Raw genomic sequence first — 19,390 nt, forward strand, 5'->3', positions numbered from 1 at the left:
ATGTTGTTATCCGAATCGGTTGTTCAGAACAAAACAGCCGTTTCTTGTTCAGTTAATAGCCGCATGCATTATCAATGATACTTCTGCTTTTTGAACTTATCAAACTAGAAGTTGGGATAATAATATTTAGGGAAAGAGGTCAGTTTATTACAATTTGGTCTAAAAAATCAAGCTTGCATTATACATGATATATGATGAAATCATTTTTTTATGGATGAAAATTTGGGGGTTGCAGAATATGTGATAATGCAGATTACGAGATTATGGTATGTTACTATTACCTGCTTATGACCTAAGGATCTGTATGCAAGCCCAGCACTACAGTACTGGATGACTCATATTATTGAATAAGAAACTGAAGGGTTTGGGAGAATCTTGGCTATTGGAAATAAGAACAGAAAATATTGTAACTAAACTGTCTTACACAATCTGATTATAAAAGCCCAGTAAAAGGATACAGCGTATGGAATTTCATGTTTTCAATAATAAAAAAATTAAACGAATCAGGAACTTTTAACCCTTTTACCCCAAAAGGACGTACTGGTACGTTTCACAAAAGCCACCCCTTTACCCCCATGGACGTACCGGTACGTCCTTGCAAAAAAATGCTATAAAAAAATTTTTTCTTCATATTTTTGATAATTTTTTAAGAAAATTCAGGCATTTTCCAAGAGAATGAGACCAACCTGACCTCTCTATGACAAAAATTAAGGCTGTTAGAGCATTAAAAAAAATTTACTGCAAAATGTGCTGGGAAAAAAATAACCCCTTGGGGGTTTAGGGTTGGAAATTTCCAAATATCCTGGGGGTAAAAGGGTTAAACAGCTGTGCTTACTAAAGAAAAGAACCTTATAGAAAAAAAAATATGTACAGCTCTCATGTATGTGCATAGTAGCGTATACTTTAAATTGGTGAAAAATTAACGTTCATCCCCCTTTTTTTACCAGAAATTCAGTTTATCGATATTTACCCTTAAATCTAATAAAAAATTTTCCCTCTTTCCTTTCAATAGACATGCCTCTGGTAAAGTAATGAGACACCCTAGCAGGTAATGGCTAGAAGCTGAGCACCATTGTCTTTGTTCTTCATTTTAAAGAAAAAATATTTTCTCTTCCTAGACATCATAAGTTAGTGGGGGGATGTATTTTAAAATTAGGCGAATATAGAAATAACATATTTCAAACCATCTCAAAATATGCCTTGAACCTAAAATAACTACTAAGATATTCCCAGAGAATTTAACCACAGGTTATCACAGAATTCTAACTTCTGGAGCGAGTATCCTAAAGGTTTCCCTTTTAAGACATCATATATCAACAGGGGACGCATGTATTAACGCGCCACATAGCTATCTACACCCCGAACAGAGTTAATGCTTCGGTGTGTAAAGGCGGAGAATAGCTGGGAGCCGTTCCATAGCTAATCTCATCCGTGGCTACTTTTGGTACTCGAGACGTAAACAAACGGGCGCCATTGCTTAAATGACGTCACGTCCGTCTTCATCCTTTGTACAGTAGCTCGCCTTACTTAGACGGATTTTCCCTGTGCTATCTTTATCGCCTTGCATCTTTATTATGTCGCTACCTTCGGCCTCGCCTTCTTCTGGAAAGTTGAGTACAAGGTTCCAGTATTGTTTAGTTAAGCTCTGACCGTAAAGTAAATATTACTTTTCGAGATAATTGTTGTTTTGTGGCAGAGCTGTGCCTCTACCGGACCCGCCATTTTATGGCGTCGTTGTTCTGCATGCCTTATTTAGTTAGCCACAACAACGCTTCCGGCCTTATTTACTAATCGATTACATTAGTTTATTTAGTCTTCATAGCTAGGAACTTTTATATCGTGTTTCGACGCTTTTTTACCGGTCATCGATTGACCCCATACCAGTTGGCTACTATAGCCCCCAGGCCAGAGTGCCTATATATTAGTGTTCATGCATGATTTTATCAGTGATCCTAGGCTTACTTATGAAGATAGTGGCATTATTTTACAATACTATTGACTGTGATGCAAGTGTTTTCGCCTTCAGGGACCATATAGGGGATAGGTTAGTTAGTGTGCCTTCCTAACCTAACCTACATGTAGGACCCCTATATGCTTCCTTCATCCCCCTGCCCTTGGGCATTCCCTCTGTGTAGCCTTGCTCCCCTTACCACGTAAGGGGATCAAGCTCTTACCACAGTATGTTATCGCCTCTCTGTCCTCCCTAAGGGAATGAACCCCCCTTAGGGTTGCGCCTGAGAGTGAGGAACGGCTAGTCTTTCCTCTATTGCTAGGACTAAGTCTACGACTGTCCTGCGATAGCGATATGTCTTCTATCCTTCCTAGTTCAGGACGTTCATCCCTGCTCTAGGTTAGGTTTTGGAAGGGTAATTCTGTTCCTTGCTGAAACTGTACCCATGCACCGTTTCAGTCAGGCTGCCTTACCTTAGGTTAGGGAGTGTCCTCCCTTCCTTAGTGGCCGCTCTGGTACAGAACCCCTTCCATGGAAGACTCTTCTCTTCTCCCCTCCCCACCTATCTCTTGTATAGCCTAGCCTATACTTAGGTTAGTCTATACCCATCTGTCCCCTGTCCTACAACTCGTCCTTAGGGTGGAGTGGTAGGGCTACCTTGAGCTTCTGTGTACAGTCCACTCTGGTACATATACCCTTCATAGTGTCCTATGGGGTTAGCCACTGGATGTGTTCTGTATACAGGGGTCTCCCCCTCTTTGGGTGTCCCCTAGCCCTCCCTTGGGCTACCCTAGCTCCCGGTCCTCTGCGGCCCCTGCTTCTGGGTGATAGAGCCAGCCTCTATCATGGGTACACCCTCTCAGGGGGGGATGTCTGGGAGTCCATGGCTGGACTCCTTACATCCCTCCCTCTGTCTCTTTCACTATCCGGGTGCCGGTCCCTTGTCGCCTCCACTGTCGGCGATACCCACCTCCTACCTTGGTGACTCTCTCCATACCCCCATGGCCGCCAGTCCTCCGTGTGCCGGGGGATTGCCGCCTGCCGCCGGCTTCCAGCCGATGGCTCTCCACCTTCCTCATAGCTTGGCCGTCCGCCCGCCGGCCGGCCACCGGAGTGCCGGCAACCCGGTTCTGCTATAACCATCCTTGTTCCTGTCACCAATCTGACATCCTCCGGCTGCCGGAGCCGCCGCTCCCTCTGCCGGCGGCCGCCACCCTGGTATTACTCTTGACTTATATTGTCTGTCCTAATGCCAGAAACTCTGCTGGAGCGGCCTCCGGCGTGCCGGAGGTCTGCCGGAACCTCCCGGAGGCGTCAAGACGACTTGCACCCCCTTCTACTAGCTATCATCTGATACTGATAGCCCTACACTGCAACCAGATGGCCTGTTTACGTTAATGGATCAGTACCTTGGTACTGTTCTACTGGTAATCATGCTGTCCTTTTGCATTCTTCAGATTTCCAGCATGCTGCGTGTATCTTAGCGCGGCTGGTTGCCGGAAGCAGTTACCCTTGGGGATCCTTTAGCCCCCTAATTTGGGACTGAGTGGCCTCAGTCCCAAACTTATCCTTGGCAACTCCCATGGAATTCCATTGCCCTATGGACTTCTACGGGAATTCTATCCTGCGCCTTCGGCCACCTCGGATTATCCAAGGATGAAGCTTGCGGTAACCAGCCGGGCGGGATGCACGGAGTATGTTTCTTTACTATCTCAATCCTCTGTGCATCACACCCTTTATCAAGTTAAAATTAATGATTAATATTAACTTAGCTTAAGAGCCATTCTTATGACTCCCCCCATACTCATTTTCTCTTTCTTCCACAGGAGGAGCAGATGAAGTGTGACTTCGACTTCTGCGCTGTGAAACGCCCGCACTTCTACGGGCATACGGCTTGCAGGACTCACGCCCCTTGTGCTAACAAGAAAGGGGATTTGAAATTCTGGGACCCGCTGAACTGTACGGTCTGCCAGGCTCACCTAGTTGATGCCTTCCATAACCCTCCCTCAGCGGAGGTCAGGGACACTTCTCGGGAGAAGCTACGCAAGAGGGTGCGTGGCTTCCAGAAGAATGCCACCGGACCGTACCTGGCCACTGAAGAATTGAGGTCACTTCTGTTCCCAAAGGCCTCCCCTGATTCTGTGGTGCCCAAGGATTTGATCCCCACTGTCCAAATTACGGTGGAACCAGATGTAGTCATGGCCCAGTCCATGCACGAGTGCCGCCTGGATTCCGAAGATGATGAACACATGTCGGATATTTCGGAGGACACGGAGAAGACCCTTATGGCTCAAGGTGCTGAAGATGATGAAGACCAGGTGGAATACGCCGAGTCGGAGCAAGAGGTCGCTCCTCCTTCCATCACCGCCCCTACTCCTACACCGACGGAAGTGTCTCTCCCGTCTACCTCCACTACCCCGGAACCCTTGCCATCCACCCAAGAGATGCTCCGGATGATTAAAGCCATCATGGACGACAGGCTGAAGGAAAATCAGGAGTTCATCAGGTCCATGATAGGATCCAAAGAACCGAAGAAGATCTCGGTTAAGGATCTCCCCGCTTGCTCACATGCCAACCCATGGAGGTATGCTGAGCATATGGTTATAGCGACCGGCAGGATCTTCGTCAGCGACAAGATCGGCACGGTCCCCCTGGAAGACGTGGAGTTCTTCCCAAACTTCGAGGCCTACCCGGACTGTTACGTCCGGCTTCGCTCTGAACCTGCCTCTAAAGAAGAGACCGAACCAAAAGAGGAGATAGTGTTCGATCTCGCGAAGGCCCAGGCTATGCTAGCCAACACGTTTAAAAGTAGGGGTTTTACCTGCTCTAAGCTTCCGGCCCTGAGCAAGAAGCACCCTACCTACGTCGCACCCGAGGATGCAGTCCTTCCATTCATGGAAAAGGCCTTTGCTGCGTGCCTCAAGGCTGTGGAAGAGGGAAAAGCCTGCCCTGCACTGGAGGAGTGCAGACCCTTCTCCATAGTGACTCCCCCCGACGCTCGACACTGGAAGGACATCCAGCATACTTTCGTGGTGGGAAAGCTAGATCCTGACGTCGCCGGACGTCAGTTTAATGAAGACCTCCCGAAACTCAACGATCACCTCCTTCGTCGGGAACAAGATACGAAGGAGAGGCTCGCAGCATCCATGTCCCACCAGGTCCAACTGGACATCATGGCCTGTGACACCAGAGTACCAGACCACTACATGGTACTTGCCAAATCCCACATGGCAACCCTGGTGAAGGACATGTACCACTTCATGAAGGCTCGGAGAGCCTGTCGTGAATTCGTGTTCGCAGGTGCCACTGTGAAACATGAACCCCGGAGGCTGATTTCCTCCAACATCTGGGGTAAACAACTCTTTCCTTCTGACCTTGTGAAGGAGATCACCGACAAAGCCGCCACGGAGAATAGGAACCTTCTCCACAAGTGGGGCATGTCAAAAAAGAGGAAATCCTCTCAGGACGACGGACCTCAACCTAAGAGGAAATCTTCCAAACAGAAACCCCAGCAACGTTAACCAAGACGTCAGTTTCCGGGACCCGCTACCTCCCAAGTGGCAGCTCAGCCACAGCAGACCTTTCAGCTGGTCACCCAACCGGTCTTGTCACAGTCACCGGTTTTCACCCCTGCTTTCGAGCAACAGACGACTACCTTTCGTCCCAAAGGTAGAGGCTCAAGCAGAGGTGCAGGCAGAGACGCGTCTCGCCGTCCCTCCAGAGGCAGAGGAGGAAAGGGAGCTAGCGGCCGAGGCAGCAAGCCCTCGGGACACCAGAAGCAATGAAGTGCTTCCGGTGGGAGGAAGACTCCGCCAATTCCAGGATCGTTGGACCTTCGATCCCTGGGCACACAGCATCGTCAAGAAGGGTCTAGGCTGGAGTTGGACTCAACCACCCCCAACATTCCAGCAATTCTTCCAACAATCAACCCCCCTTCTGGAAGAATATGTCCTAGATCTCTTGAACAAGAAGGTGATAAGGAAGGTAAAGTCCACCAGGTTCCAAGGGAGCCTGTTTTGTGTCCCCAAGAAAGACTCCGACAAACTCAGAGTCATTCTGGACTTATCCCCCCTCAACAAGTTCATAGCGAACGACAAGTTCAAGATGCTGACTCTTCAACAGATAAGGACCCTTCTGCCTCGAGGTTCTTACACGGTCTCCATAGACCTGGCGGATGCCTACTGGCACGTTCCGATGAACCATCACGCTTCCTCCTACCTAGGATTTCGACTCCAAAGGAAAAGCTACGCCTTCAGGGCCATGCCCTTCGGCCTCAATGTGGCCCCTCGGATCTTCACAAAGCTGGCGGACGCCATAGTACAACAGCTCCGCCTCCGAGACGTCCAGGTGATGGCCTACCTCGACGATTGGCTAGTTTGGGCTCCATCGCCCGAGGATTGTGTAAAATCCTGCAGCAAAGTCACCCAGTACCTAGAACACCTGGGATTCAAGATAAACGTGAAGAAATCTCGCCTCTCTCCAGCTCAGAAGTTCCAATGGTTAGGAATCCAATTGAACCTTCAGTCACACCGCCTTTCCATTCCCCAGAAGAAAAGGAAGGAAATAGCAGGGTCTGTCAAGTGACTACTGAAATCCAAGCGGATCTCAAGACGCCAGCAGGAACGAGTTCTAGGCTCTCTACAGTTCGCCTCAGTAACAAACCCAGTGCTTTGTGCACAGCTAAAGGATGCCGCGGGAGTCTGGAGACGTTCTGCATCCATCGCTCGAAGAGACCTCAAGAGACGGCTCCCAAACAGACTTCGACTTCTCCTCAAGCCGTGGTCGGAAGCAAAGGCCCTGAAAAGGTCCATTCCTCTTCAACACCCACCTCCATCACTCAACATCCACACGGACGCTTCGCTGGAGGGTTGGGGAGGTCACTCCCACCAAAAACAGGCTCAAGGCACATGGTCTCCCCTGTTCAAGACGTTTCACATCAACATTTTGGAGGCCATGGCGGTCCTTCTAACTCTGAAGAAACTCTCCCCGCCTCCCTCGATCCATATTCGTCTAACCCTAGACAACTCGGGGGTAGTTCGATGTCTCAATCGCCAAGGCTCAAGATCGCTCCAGATAAATCAGGTGCTTCTCCCAATCTTCCGTCTGGCAGAGAAGAAGAAGTGGCACCTGTCTGCAGTTCACCTACAAGGATTCCGCAACGTGACAGCGGATGCTCTATCTCGGACAAACCCGATAGAGTCGGAATGGTCTCTAGACGCAAGATCATTCTCCTTCATCTCTCACCAAGTCCCAGAACTTCAGATAGATCTCTTCGCAACGAGCGACAACAATCAACTTCCTCGGTACGTGGCCCCGTACGAGGACCCCAAGGCAGAAGCAGTGGATGCCATGTCACTGGACTGGAACAGATGGTCCAAGATCTACCTGTTCCCTCCCACCAACCTTCTGCTGAAAGTCCTCTCCAAGCTGAGAACCTTCAAAGGGACAGCGGCCCTAGTGGCTCCCAAGTGGCCCCGGAGCAACTGGTACCCCCTGGTCCTGGAGCTGCAGCCCAAGCTGATCCCTCTCCCGGGCCCAGTTCTCTCCCAACAAGTACAGAAGTCGACTGTCTTCGCTTCATCATCGAAAATCAAGGACCTTCATCTCATGATTTTCTCTCCCTAGCCGCAAAGAAGAGGTTTGGGATCTCGAAGAAAAGTCTAGACTTCCTCGAGGAATACAAGACCGAATCCACAAGACGGCAATACGAATCATCTTGGAGAAAATGGGTCTCTTTTGTCAAGACAAAAAATCCTAAGGAAATCACAATTGATTTCTGCATGTCCTTCTTCATTCACCTTCATGGACAGGGATTAGCAGCCAATACGATTTCAACTTGCAAATCGGCCTTGACTAGACCACTATTGTATGCCTTCCAAATTGATCTGTCCAGCGACATCTTCAATAAACTGCCGAAAGCATGCGCTCGTCTACGCCCAGCACCCCCACCGAAACCGATCTCCTGGTCATTGGACAAGGTGCTCCATTTCGCCTCCAACTTAGATAATGATTCATGCCCTCTCAAGGATCTGACTCAGAAAGTTATATTTCTCTTTGCTCTTGCCTCAGGAGCCCGATTCAGCGAAATAGTGGCATTGTCAAGAGAAGAGGGTCATATCCTGTTTACTGATTCAGGAGACATTACCCTCTCCCCGGATCCGACGTTTCTCGCCAAAAATGAATTACCCACCAAAAGATGGGGCCCCTGGAGAATATGCCCCCTGAAGGAAGATGCCTCTTTATGCCCAGTAGAGAGCCTCAAGGTCTATCTTCGCAGAACTTCGAACTTTGGTGGAGGCCAACTCTTCAAAGGAGAAACATCGGGCAGCGACCTGTCACTGAAACAACTAAGAGCGAAAATCACCTACTTCATTCGCAGAGCGGATCCCGACAGTACACCCGCCGGTCACGATCCTAGAAAAGTTGCATCGTCTCTGAATTTCTTTCAGAGTATGGACTTCGAAAGCCTTAAAAGCTTCACAGGCTGGAAGTCCTCGCGTGTTTTCTTCAAACATTATGCGAAACAAGTGCACGAAGTCAAACATTTTGTGGTAGCCGCAGGTAGTGTTATGAAACCTGCACCTAACTCTGCATAGAACAGTGAGTTACTTGGGACTCTAACTCTTCGGGTGCCTATGTTGACCCTCGAGCGATACATAGTGATGTCGAAAACACTTAGTGCTTTCTTATAACTGTTCTTATCCCAGGTGAAATGTCATAGTTGTCACACAAGTGCCGCATGCCTAGAGCATGAAGTGTTTTAATTAAAGACTAACGTTCCTCGAGAACGAGTGCCTACTAATAAATTTGAAATTCCCTTTCAGATTCAAGAGCAAGTCTTTATTACTATGTACATTATAATTACTGTAAATTAACTTTACTTATTGCTGCAATTCATTTAATTTCTGCAACTGTGAAATAAAATTTCTATTTTATTACTTGTGCGTCTCAATCCGCTCCTACTTACTATGAAATACATGCCTATCATAGTTTTATTATCCCCTTTCCTTATGGTTCATGGAGATTTTAAGGTCCTAACCCTTATTTTATATTCACTCTTACAACGTAATATTCCAATACGAATACTTACTCTTCATACCCTGGAGACGAAACCAATCTTCTCAGCACACAGTGTCCAACCACCACTTGTCTGCCTTCCAGAATGTTCCGATACGAATGCCAACCATTCAGTCTCGTCTCCAAGTTCTTCAGGTTCTTCTAACAAGGTGAATAGCCCTTCAATAACCACTTTGATCTCGGCATGGCCCGTGGGAACTTCACTGCCAAGGGGGGCAGGAAGATTCTTCCCTACGGTTCTTTATTAAGATTACTATGCTATTTTGTTCAAAGCCCTTGGCACTTACCAATAGGGGAAAATCTACCACGATACATTGATTCTCTGGTATTCTTCCACCAGGACGCCATGGCTTGAGCCCAAAAAACGGATTTTGAGCGAAGCGAAAAATCTATTTTTGGGTGAGATAGCCATGGCGTCCTGATGGACCCTCCCTGCTACTTCGTCCAGTTTTTAGGTCCCACCCTGCTCTGCTGTATCATGGTGATCGGCAAGCAACTGGCTTCAGGATGAAGACGGACGTGACGTCATTTAAGCAATGGCGCCCGTTTGTTTACGTCTCGAGTACCAAAAGTAGCCACGGATGAGATTAGCTATGGAACGGCTCCCAGCTATTCTCCGCCTTTACACACCGAAGCATTAACTCTGTTCGGGGTGTAGATAGCTATGTGGCGCGTTAATACATGCGTCCCCTGTTGATATACGATGTCTTAAAAGGGAAACCTTTAGGATACTCGCTCCAGAAGTTAGAATTCTGTGATAACCTGTGGTTAAATTCTCTGGGAATATCTTAGTAGTTATTTACCCAAGGAAGCTACCAAAAAGGAACCTTCCATCAGGACGCCATGGCTATCTCACCCAAAAATAGATTTTTCGCTTCGCTCAAAATCCGTTATATAGAACCTTAACCTGCAAGGCTTTTATAACATTTGGATCCAATTCTTGGTGAATTTCTGTGACCAAACTTACAACTTAAAATAATATTGCATATTTGGACAGAGAATGAATTGGAATTCTGATCCAACTTAGTGAATTAGGGATACAGTAAGTCCTCAAGTTACAAACATTCGCAGATACAAACACAAATCCAACTAAAAATAACAAAGATAAAGAAATAGTGTAATATAACAATATTATATAATCTGACACAGCAAGCAAAAAAACTTTGGTAACAACCCGATATCTAATTCATATGAAACCCGATTATTTGTTGACTTTAGCGGCTGGAAATCATAAGCTTGGGATTCAGGTTAGGCATACCCAGGCCAGAATAGAAAAAAATTAAGACTTAAACAGCTTCTTGAAACCAACTAAGTTTTTTAACCCTTTTATCCCCAGGCTTTTTGGAAATTTCCAACCCTTAACCCCCAGGGGGTTATTTTTTTCCCAGCACATTTTGCAGTATACTGTATTTTTTTGAAAATTGCTCTAAAAGCCTTAATTTTTGTCATAGAGAGGTCAGGTTGGTCTCATTCTCTTGGAAAATGCCTGAATTTTTTTCAAAAAAATTATAAAAAATATAAAAAAATATTTTTTATAGCATTTTTTTTTGCAAGGACGTACCGGTACGTCCATGGGGGTAAAGGGATGGCTTTTGTGAAACGTACCAGTACGTCCTTTGGGGGTAAAAGGGTTAAGTTGAGGATCTTCTGTACATGTAATGTCCATAGGCTATGCAAACTAAAATAATAATTCATCTGAGTTTATTATACAATTAGAAAGGAATGTCAAATTTTAACACAAGATAGTCAATAAAGGCTATCCATGCAGGATGAGGGTTACTTTCTAAGAGGTGATGACGTCTCCCATTGTAGACGAATTTAAGCATTTCAGCATTAGAGGTGCTATGTCGAGTTCTAACAAGCCAGAACTAAAAGCTCTCCCTTATATGCACTGAATCTGTGTTTTACATATTGATAAACTGAGCCAAGAGCAGAGGAGACAATATTTCTTTGGTATTTATGTTGTATTGGATTCAGTGTTCTAGCCTTTTACAAGAAAGCAAGTGTTAACATTTACACAGATTACGTAAACTCGTGAAGAGCTACTGGCCAAACTTGCAAGTGAATGAAATGTACTGTTAACCAAAACATGACACAACATTGCCTTCTGCTGCGCACTATAGATGTCTAAAAGAGCGACTAGGAATTCTGAAATACAAGGATTTAGCAGCAGAAGAATAAAAGTATATAGGGAAGTAGATGCTCAATGAAAGATTCTAAACTCTAAGGTACAATGAACATTCAAAACCCTTATTGAATGAAGCACTATGACCACTAGATCAAACTATGGAAGTCAGGTTAGGATAAGCAATTGGACAGGTAAGTTAGACTTACTGTTTACAAGTGAAGACTCACTGCCCCTCTGAGATTAAGAAAGGAAGCTAAATAAGTCAAAAGCTTTCAATGTTCATAACTAACCAAATTGGGCTCCGTTATAACCAAATAGCCCAGTCTTATCTGGATTTCTCCTTAGACTACATCCAAGTTCCATTAGCACCTGAACTTGAAACATACTTTCTGCGAGAGGAACAGTGAGGCAAACATACACCTCACAATGGTTATTTAACTAACAGTACTATCACTGTGCAGGAATGCTAACAAATCCTGGGAAAAAAGCTTAAGATGCAATAAAACTTATCACAATCTGGAACGGGATACATCTACCACGAATGCGAAGGAAATCTGAAAATCAAAGACCATGGTGAACAGCTTCTTGCCATGAACGCCTAGTGCATCTCATTACTTTACTAGAGGGATGCGTCTTACTAAAAGGAAAGAAAATGGGAAAATTCTTATAAATTTTTCTTGAGGTAAACGGTGATAAACCGAGATTCTGGAGAAGAAGCAATATGAACTTCAGGGAGGTTCATAGACATACAGTAATTATTGCACTCAAAACAAACTTATTCAACTCACTTTAAGAACAGCTTCAAATGTTGGAGGTCTTGAGAGATCAAACACAACAATAGCTGCCACTCTGTCAATGATATAAGATGACATGCAATTAGACATTACATCAATCAGCAGCATAAAATAAACCAATCTGAGTTGGTAACTGAATTTACATCCACCAAATGCATGAAATAAGAACCAATAAAACCTCCATAGCCAGATGATGCCTCAACATGAAATGGAAACAGCAAATCTCTTTACAACCTTCATGAAAATTAAGTTAAGAAAAAATTAGCAAAAAAATACTGAAAAAAGGAACGGCATACTTCCTGTGTTAAATAAAAAGTTAAGATATTATTAACAACACTTACGCATATTTATAGTAGACCCTTGTCATATGTCCAAATCTCTCATGACCAGCAATGTCCCTGAAAATAAAAATGTGTTTGAAGATAAGAAGAGCACTAAATATTATATAATTGCAAATAAAATCTAAATACACACACTCAACTCTAAATCTTTAAATGCTAACTGGAAGAGTATATGAAAATTCTTTAGGTTAAAAAAAAAAAAAAAAAAACAATTAAGGACAATCTTCTGGAAATGTTGTGTTATGTTTATGTGAAAAATTTGTGGTACACTACATCCATTACAATAATTATATTCAAATTTCAATACCGATATGAACCTGAGGGATGCTACCACCATTAACAAAAAGGACAAAAATATTCGCAATATCAAGTGGGTGGCCCTAAAAGAAAGCGAGATCTTAATATCAAGTGGGTGGCCCTAAAAGAAAGCGAGATCTTGATATCAACGATGATAGCCTCAGCCCGAATTTCCCTTCGAAATCAATGAGGAGAGCTCTGTAAGGGAGACTACTAGGCCTTGAAGGAGAAGCCCATGCCTCTCAAGACCTTCTGGCTTGACTCTCGCATGTTGCAAGAAGTCAGAAGGCAATGGCACTAAGAGATGCATGTCTCTTTGCGGCAGGAGCCCAAGCCAATGTCTAAGAGGTAACTGAGTGTTACTATGTCACAAGATTATTCCAAAGAGTGGCCTTTGATAGTTTTTGTATCCAATGGACAGACTTGCAAGTACGGTTCCCGGAAAGTGATCCACCGTAAGCGATGGATGTGCACTTTCTGGCAGGTGGTCCTCTGCTTATTGGACACTCCATTTCCAAATAGAAAGGCCAGTTCTTGCAAAGGTCCCCCACTCCCCTAACCCAAGTACTGCTAGTAGTATAAGTGCCTGATCTTTCCTTTTTGGCCCTTACTTTTGTTTCTTCATTCATCTTTTTTAACTGTACATAAATGTACTCAGACATTTTGAACACTTGTATGTTGGTGTTACTTTAATTTAATAATTTTGATGGGTTTTCATAAAATAATTTAATATTTTGATCTGTACGTGTTTACAGTGCAGGAAAGTAATTTTCTGCATGTTCTTAACTGCGCTTATATATTTTTATCTCATGTCTGCTGCTGGCATTTTAGTAGTTATTTTCTTTATTAACTGTACTTGTAGGCTATATTTTGATTGCTTGCATGTATTTGCGGTATTTTAGTAGTCATTCCGATGGTATTTCACTGTACTTGTATATTTTCACCTGTTTAAGTTTGTGATGCTTTAGAGAATCTTGTTCATGATTTTAGCAGATAGGAAAGATGGGAGAATGAAGAGTCAGGACAGTTACCTAACTATCCATGATAGGGAATACTGTAGTTTGGAAAGTTGAGTATTAGAAAGAGTAATGTAAAATATAGTTTAACCACAATTTTATTTATATAATGGTACAATTTTCTTGTAATGATCTTTGAGTTAATCTAATACAATAATTGCTTATTTTTATTTTACTTTCTTTTCTGGTATTCTTGGCCACCTGCATAGTATTTTTTTATGTTAAAGTTAATCCTTGTGGATTTTGCAAAATGAGAGTTGGAGAGACTTGGGGGGGGGGGGTTACAATAATACAATACTTACACAGTACTGTAATAGAAACCACATAAATACAATATAGTGAAGTACAGTGAATTACCTTGCCCTAAGGCAGCAAGCATTCGGGGATTCTCAGTTTTTATGCGTGTCTTATTACCTAACCAAACACCCAATAAAGACCAAGAGCCGACTGTATATATTGTAAAGTAAAAGGAATAAAAATCTGTCTCCTTAAAAATTCTGAATTAAATACTACACGACACACAAAATAAGTCTATACTCAAATCTGTTTGATAGTAGGCTGGCTTTAAAGACGGCATTTGATTTCGTTAGCTGACAACATTACATATATGTAATGAAAGAATTCCAAAATAATCATGGTTTTCGATGTTAACAGAGCTTCATATAAGAATTTTTGAAGATTTCTTTTGTCAATCTAAGGTGCCTTTCAACAACTACCGATTGTTTTTTCCTTTTTGTTTTAGTCATTAGCTGACCTCAAGATGATGGTATCAAGAAGATACCATACTGTATATAATTAAGAGTATCATTGATATTTCATAATTAATAGTTTTATTTACAAATTTATAGCTCTTGAGTTCACCTTTTTTTACTGCTATTCTTTGGTGATTGTTCATCGGTGATACAGTATAGCCAATTTCTAACCATACATCTCAAGTTTTGATTTACTCCTTTTTAACATTACAGAACGCTGTATTTGGTGATTTTTAACCGAATTTAATTTTTTTTATGTGTTATTCTGCAATTTTAAAAAATGTACAGTATTATTTGGCAATTTCTAATGCTAAATTTCACATTTTGACTTATGCTTTTCAACATTACGCTGTATTGGCAATTTCTAACTAAATTTTTCGTTTTGACGAATGTCATAACCCCATGTCATCACCAGACATAACACCATAAGTCATGGTCGATCAGTCGTAAGTTCCATAGGTCCGAAGTTGATGAGAATTTATATACGGTACAATATTATTCTTTACTTTTACTTCACTGAATAAAAATAGCATGATATTTTAAATAACAAATACTTAATTTTATTTGAAATATTGTGTTATACTATACACATTGTTTTAGGATAATTGTTATAATGAAGACATTTATACATGATAATGATTTCACAATGAAATTATAAAGAAATAACTCATAAAATAGTTTAAAAATGAATTAAATACTGCAGAACAGTATTGGTTCCTGGTTCAATTACAAATAAAGGGTTTTGACTAAAGAAAAATGAAATTTTCACACTAAAATTAATATTAACAATGCTTACCTGGACAATCTAGCTAGCGCAAATCACAATAAACAAACAAACTTTTACCACATTGACGACCCTGACACATCCTATTCTCAACTTACTACGGTATCCAGTTGCATAATACCAGAAGTGGAGAAGGCTGGGCGGAACTAGTTAAATTATCCAGAAGTATTACTAATAATAATTCTAATATGAAAATCAAATATAAATAAACATTACCTTATGAAAATTTATGTAGCTCAAATATCCACATTGACACAGAGGGAACTGGAAGAATTTATTTACTCTTATGAAGAATAGGATGTAACAACAATGATCAAATAAGTGAGAAAATACTAAAGCTGAAGAATTCTTGCCAGATACAAACTGGACTGCGATCGGAAAGGTCAAGGGAGAATTGAAGGTCAGTCCAGACAATGATCGACTGCACAATCACTCAGAAGGAGGACAGACACTCGTCCAACAACCTCCGCAAGGAAATGGTAAAATGTCTCGACCTATAGTATCGTACTGCCTAAGGCCCAAAACGTGTTGAGAGAAAATGGACTACTCATCAGTAAGGGGAGGTTAGACATCAACACCTGAGAAGTGCCAGACATCAGCCAAGGGAAGTAAACGAGACAACGAAGAAGACCGCTTCTCACCGAACAACCTCTTTCTCGTACAAGAATGATACCCAGAGGCAGGCGACATAAAAAAAGAAAAAAACTTTGGTGACAACTACCCAAGCCGAATAAGATCTCGCGTAGAGAAGGAGGGTGGCGCAACAAGACCCAATCTCGAGCCTAGCATGAAGAGAAGTCATATCACAGCAAAGGCTTCCAATTGAGAAAGGAAACACTACACTAAACACCCATGAACAACTTACAGCCTGACAGCCAATAAGAAGACAGCGGAAAAGCAGAGTTCAACGGTCACCAGAACAGTAATGTAACTAAATCCTTGAAGGCACCAACCAGAAAACACTAATGAATGACGAACCACTTCTGAGAAAGACATAAAAGGAGGAAATTAGCATAATTGACAACTCCATTTCCCAGAGAGACTAACCATCTCGCTGGTACAGTGTTAGGTGAAAGGGGGGGAACTTCACACAGTCAAGGGTCGCAAACACCAACTGGCAGACTACCCGTTACCTCATAGAAGATACTTTTGCTAAAAACACAGAGAACAGGTGGAAGCGACTCTTGAGCATGAAGTGACTTGACGGTCGCCAACACTGACCGAGATATCTGCCACTCAACTCCCGGAGGAGTTGATGCCAAGGGACATCAGACGTCGGCAGGCAGGGATTCGCTTGACAACGAAAGAGCCTAGTTAAAACCATAAGTCATCAGCAAAAACCATGGACTACCTTGTCACCAAACTCGGTAAGGCACTGTCAACATGAGAAAAAGAGCATGGGAAGTACCTGGACTGATCCATTGTTCCAGTGTTAGAAGACATGAGAGAAGGCCGCCTGTGACTCAAGATACCAACATCAACCGTAAACTACCTGCCGTCTGATATATCAAGGCAATGTACCAAGAGAAAGGCAAAGCAAGGAGGCCTTCTAGTACTCAACAGTCAAGAAGAGGAAGCAAACCAACAAAGTGTCAGGATTAGAATGGTTACGATAGACCTGTTACTAAATTCTCAAAGGTGCCAAACAGAGAGGCACTAACAAATGCAACACCACTCCTACGAATGACATAATTAACAAAGGGAAAAGGGCATATATAGTTGGCAACTTGGTCTCGGAGCCATACTGCCTCACTGGTTCAGTGTCAGGCGAAAATGGAGGAAACTTCACACAGTTTAAAGGTTGCCAACAATGACCGACAGGATACCTGTCGCCTTTCAGGATAATGCGCTGTCGGCAAGACTAGCCTCCATCACTTAATGACAGACCCACCATCGTAGCCACGACTTTCAGACTGTGGGTGCCAGGATTCTGGTTCCCAAGGAGAGACTCCAGAATGTCTCGCCTAACCACAGAAGCACAATTCAATCAAAAAGGAGCTTCTGAATAGCAAGAAATTGCTAAATATAAATCCACGATGACAAGCAAGAATGGCAATGCTTGGAAAATGTTGCATCGTCCAACGCGTGGAAACATTCAAAAGCTGTTAGTATCAGGGAGCCGAGTCAACATAGGCCCTTGTTTTCAAACTGAAACAGTTGGGAGTGGGTGGGTCGTTTCTTAGTATTATTATTGATTTTTTAAGTAATAGATCTCAAAGAGTTGTTGTTGATGGGCACCATAGTGATTATAGGAATGTGATATCCGGTGCTCCACAGGGTAGTGTTCTTGGCCCATTACTTTTTATACTATATACACATGACACGTGGTTTGGCCTAGAAAACAAGCTTGTTGCATATGCAGATGATGCTACTCTCTTTGCATCAATTCCATCCCCTGAATGTAGATCTAGGGTTGGTGAATCCCTTAATAGAGATTTAGCTAGAATTAGTGCATGGTGCAAACTATGGGGTATGAAGTTGAATCCTAACAAAACTCAAAGTATGATTGTAAGTAGGTCAAGGACGGTGGTTCCTCAACATCCGGATCTCACTATTGATAATGTTTCTTTAAATATGTATGACTCTTTCAAAATTTTAGGTGTGATTCTCGACAGTAAATTTACTTTTGAGAAACATATAAGGTCTGTGTCTTCTTCAATTTCCCAAAAAATAGGCTTATTGAGAAAGTCTTTCAAGATTTTCGGTGATCAATCTATTCTGAAGAAGTGTTTTAATTCTTCATTCTACCTTGTTTTGAGTATTGTTCTCCTGTCTGGTCTTCACCTGCTGATTCTCATCTTAATTTGTTGGACAGAAACTTACGGTCTATTAAATTTCTTATTCCTGATCTAGATATTAATCTCTGGCACCGTCGATCAATTAGTTCATTATGCATGTTGCATAAGATTTTTCACAACTCTGACCATCCTTTACATTCAGATCTCCCTGGACAATTCTATCCTGTTCGTAATACTAGGCAGGCAGTTAATTTTAATAGCCAGGCCTTCTCCATCACGAGGCTCAATACTACGCAGTACTCTAGAAGTTTTATTCCAGCTGTGACCAAGTTGTGGAATGATCTTCCTAATCGGGTAGTTGAATCAGTAGAACTTCAAAAGTTCAAAGTTGGAGCAAATGTTTTTATGTTGACCAGGTTGACATGAGTCTTTTTATTGTTTATATATGACATATTTGTTTTTGATGTTGTTGATAGTTTATCATATGACATGTCTGTTTTGACGTTGTTTCTTATTTTAGAATGATTTATTGTTAATTTTTTCTCTTCATTTATTTATTTCCTTATTTCCTTTCCTCACTGGGCTATTTTTCCCTGTTGGAGCCCCTGGGCTTATAGCATCTTGCTTTTCCAACTAGGGTTGTAGCTTGGATAGTAATAATAATAATAATAATAATAATAATAATAATATGCTCACTATGAGAATGAGAAGGTCTAAGGATCACAGTCGTGAAAGTTGAAGGGAAAACATAATTTCATCTTCAGTGGAGGGATGACATACCCTAATAACTCCAATGGACAAAAAAAGAAAATTAGAAGTACAGTATCCATGAAAACTTTTACCGAACAGTCTAAAGACTGTGACAAAAAGAAAAATGGACCCATTTTCTTTTGTTCAATCATCATCCGCTGACTAACAACAATTTCTGAGTCAGAAAAAAATTAATGCACGAACAAAAGCCTATCCAAGCCTCTATGAAAAATGCTTTTCAAGAAAACTGAATGTGAGAGAAGAAACAGATAAGCAAAAGAAGAAAAAACACACAATCCCTGCTGCCATGCTAATGCTAGCATACCCAATGAAATAGGGAAGAGCTACATTCCAATGTTTTTTACTATGGGAATACATGTACTTAACAGAAACACGCCTGAAATGTAACTGATCCCTCTGAAACTGGACCGAATGTACGATCGTAATCCTGCATTCACGAAGTGAAAAATACAAACAAAAATCTAAATGCATTCTCACACAAACCACTGAATTCTGAATCCCCGAGTCAAGAAGGTCTATATGTTTCGGGAATACAAACAGGCAAACCTGGGTATTTAGAGTAATCTTACAAGAAAAGAGAGAAAATAGGAAAAAGCTAAATCCCCTGATAACTTCTCTCTTGTTTTACAGCAAAAACTCAGCTCAAGATGGAATGTTCCTATAAAAACACATGACATTGGGGGGGGGTATAGAGGACGCAGCCCAATGTTTCTACACCAAAGAACAGCATTACTCACAGTT

At 42.4% G+C, this 19,390-nt stretch overlaps 1 protein-coding gene across 1 annotated transcript in view; it reads right to left on the reverse strand.

Moving 5' to 3' along the window:
• The window catches only part of LOC137647043 (ras-related protein Rab-32B-like), a 65,128-nt gene that overhangs the window by 12,595 nt on the left and 33,143 nt on the right, over window positions 1-19,390 (reverse strand). Inside the window, exons 3-4 of the mRNA XM_068380184.1 lie at window positions 12,292-12,348; window positions 11,945-12,005 (exon numbers count right to left, since the gene is read on the reverse strand). Of these exons, the coding sequence (XP_068236285.1) occupies window positions 11,945-12,005; window positions 12,292-12,348 (118 nt within the window). The remainder of the gene's footprint in view (window positions 1-11,944; window positions 12,006-12,291; window positions 12,349-19,390) is intronic.

Source organism: Palaemon carinicauda, chromosome 1 (genome assembly GCF_036898095.1).
Source record: "Palaemon carinicauda isolate YSFRI2023 chromosome 1, ASM3689809v2, whole genome shotgun sequence".
Classification (NCBI taxonomy): domain Eukaryota; kingdom Metazoa; phylum Arthropoda; class Malacostraca; order Decapoda; family Palaemonidae; genus Palaemon; species Palaemon carinicauda.